Here is a 3445-nt window from a genome sequence, read left to right on the forward strand (position 1 = left end):
TTTGCCATTGCTTGTATGCAACTTTCTTTTCAGCTATTGCATTTTGTACACTGTCATTCCACCACCAAGTGTCACGTTCATGCTGACGTTTTGTACCAGTTTTCGCACAAACTGTAGTTGCAGCGTTCATCAAAACGGTTTTGTATGTACTCCAATCTGTACTGGCTTGCGATTGGTGGTCTAACTGTGTGGCGACAATCTGTTGAAATTTTTCTCGATGAATATTGCTTTTCAGCTTCCACGTTTTTATTCTCCGAGGCATTTGTTTAGACTTATGTTTTGACAGTTCGACAACCAGGTCTGCCACAAGGAGTCTATGTTGGGCGACACATGATTCGCCAGGTAAAACTTTGACGTTTTTGAATAGCCTTCGGTGTTGTTGCTTGACAACGAAGAAATCAATTTGCGTGGCTGATGGTCCACTTTTGTATGTTATGAGATGTTCCAACCTCTTTCTAAAATATGTATTCAGTAAACAAAACCCGTGACTTTCAGCAAACTCAAGGATGCGGTTGCCATCTTCATTCCGTTTTCCATAGCCAAAACCGCCGTGTACGTTGTCAAAACCATCTGTTTTCTCTCCAACGTGGCCATTGAGATCGCCTCCAATCAGAATTGTTTCAGATTTTGGTATTGTTGAGATGGTGTCAGGGAATGCAGTCCAGAAGTCATTTTTCATATTTTCTGATTCGCCTGTCTGTGGTGCGTATGCAGAAAAAATAATCATTGTTTGCTTTTCTATGCGAAGCTTGATCCACATGAGACGCGAATTAATCCTTTTAATATCCAGTACTTCTTGGGCTAGCGGTTCTCTGACAAAAATTCCAACACAATTTTTGGCCGTCTTTTGACCATTCCATAATAGTTTATATTTTTCTTTGTCTGAGTTGACATGACAAACACCATTCGATTTCCATCGGATTTCCTGAAGGCAGCAGATGTCAATCCTTCTACGCTCGAGCATTTCTGCGATTTCCATGCTGCGGCCAGTCAGTGATCCAACATTGAGCGTTCCAAGTCTAAGTACCGTAGAGGGGCCATTCTGAATTTTTCTGGAACATCCCTCCGCTATTGCATACTTCCCAGGGATTCTTGGCACCCCTTGACCACTTAAGGCCTGCTGGGGACTAGGGGCCGTTGTTTTTCTTTGTGATGGCATAGGAATAATTTGGGCAAAAGTTTTTACATCCGAACACCCATCCTGACGACAACCACCAGTTATAAGCGGTGGGCCTAGCCTTTCGCTCACGTAACAAAGGGCTCTATTTTAAAATTTAAATCACGGACAAGTTTAAAATATTTTTATTAATTACCAAAGTTGTGATTATAACTGAAAAGAAGTCTGGTCAAAAAAGGCAATTTATTACAACTGTTCCATGCATTCATCTACCCATACGGAAATTACAGTAAATTCATCTGGAGAAAAAGTTCCACTGTCCACTTAAGCAAAATATTTTTAGCTCAGAAACGTTTTATAAAACTATTATGTTATTGTTTTTAAATAAAACTGATCCGGTAGATAATTATTTCTCGGCACTTAATATTCTTACAATATATAAAACACATAACTTCAATGTGATATAACATATGTGATATAATACACTTCCTTCCAATTTTCCTAATATATTTAATCAAAAGTCATCCAACGTTGGTGTTATTACATGTTCCTCTATGTTATAACTTTTGTAAAACTAAAAATTTGAAGTACTGGCTTTATAGCCCCGGCAAAAAAATTACAGTTAAAAGGCATAAATTTCACCCACCAATCTTACAGTGTTCAAATAGTTTAAATCGTTGTGTAAAAATGTTCTTCTATTAGAATCTAACGTTTTTCTTACTGATTATTTAATTTTCCTGTTCATTAATAACTTAAAGATTAATTATACAATTTAATGCTAGTATTGAATTTCCCTGCGTGAGTTTCCTTATCCGTGTAATTTATTTCTGTGCCAGTGAGTTTACTAAAAAGTTTGTATGTATGTGCATGTATCTGTGTAATTTATTTCTGTGCTAGTGAATTTACAAAAAGCTTGTATGTATGTGTATTTATTTATTTATATTTACTATATATGTGCATATATAGGTATATATATGTGAAAAAATGAACATACCACTAGGCAGGTGTGTACATATATGAATATGCGTTTTGGAGTGTGCTATATGTCTGTACATATTTTTTTCACTAAAAAAACACTTGTATTTTTTTTGTATGAAGTGTTTATGAATATTTGATAATACTATGAAGTATATGTTTACATATATATGTATATATTTTTATAAGTTTTATAGGTTTTTTTTAATTTTATTTTCCTTTATCGAATTTATTTGTATATATTTTTAATAATATTAAAACTTTAATTTTTATGAGTAAATATTTTTGTATGTATGTATGTATATATGTGTGCATGTATATGTGTTTATATATGTATGTTGTTATATATTTTATGAATTCTACCGAATTGTGGGGATTTATAAATTGAAAATTTGTCTTTCAGTTTTCCCTACTAGAATTTTCTGGTAATTGTTCAATTTATTGAAAATAGAATTATTATCCAAGTTCATCATAAAAATTTAATAAAACTGTTGTTAACCAAATTCATCATATAGATAGGCCTTATTTCAATTTGTCACAAATTATCCTCAGTGCAGGTTTGGTTTATATAGTTTCTTTAAACAAAACAGTTCTTTTTATTATTTTTTTTTAATTTTTAGATGTATTGTGTTGGTGTTTTTATAAACTATTTTTGTGTTATTGCAAAGAACTTGGCGGGTTACATCAAACAAAATGAACATCAAACAAAATTTACCAACTCGACACCTTAACACTAACTTCAATAACAAAGAAAAGAATGAAGATGAAGAATACGACACTAAGTAACTAACTTTGCTAAAAAACTAACATTGCTTTGTTAAAAAAACTATATAAGCCAAACCTTCACTGAAAATGATTTTGGAAAAAATCGAAATAAGGCCTATTTGCATGAATTTGGATAACAACAGTTTCATTAAATTTTCATTAGGAAATTAAATAATAATAATTTTATTTTCAATAAATTTAACAATTTCCAAAAAAATTCTAGAAAGGAAAATTGAAAGGACAAACTTTAAATTGATATATGCCCCAAATTCGGAAGAATTCATACAATACTGTATAAAATATGGTCGTCCAACATGTTCATGTATGTATATATTTTTTTTCTTTTGTTTACTTATTTATGTTTTTATTGTGTAGTTATTAAATTTTTAATCTTTGCCACTCTGAAATTGGTGGCCTACAACAAGATATTATTCTTTCGATCTTCAGGTCGTTTTTAGTTCGATGAATTTTTTTCTGTCTGTTCTAGATTTTACAAATAAAATTTCATGAAAAAAGTAAACAATATATATTGTCATATATATTGTCACAAAAATTATTATCTGTGCTATGTGTAAAATAAAAAAAATC

At 31.6% G+C, this 3445-nt stretch overlaps 1 protein-coding gene across 1 annotated transcript; it reads right to left on the reverse strand.

Annotated features, from left to right (window-relative positions):
• Window positions 1-229: 229 nt before the first annotated feature.
• On the reverse strand, window positions 230-1024 carry HELRODRAFT_151216 (hypothetical protein; the record flags this gene model as incomplete). Its single annotated transcript, XM_009012012.1, has 2 exons — window positions 230-348; window positions 490-1024. Coding segments are annotated over 2 exons (654 nt in total), but the record flags the coding sequence as incomplete, so codon positions are not given.
• Between the last annotated feature and the right edge of the window lie 2421 nt (window positions 1025-3445).

The sequence above is a fragment of the Helobdella robusta genome (assembly GCF_000326865.2).
Source record: "Helobdella robusta unplaced genomic scaffold HELROscaffold_10, whole genome shotgun sequence".
Lineage (NCBI taxonomy): Eukaryota > Metazoa > Annelida > Clitellata > Rhynchobdellida > Glossiphoniidae > Helobdella > Helobdella robusta.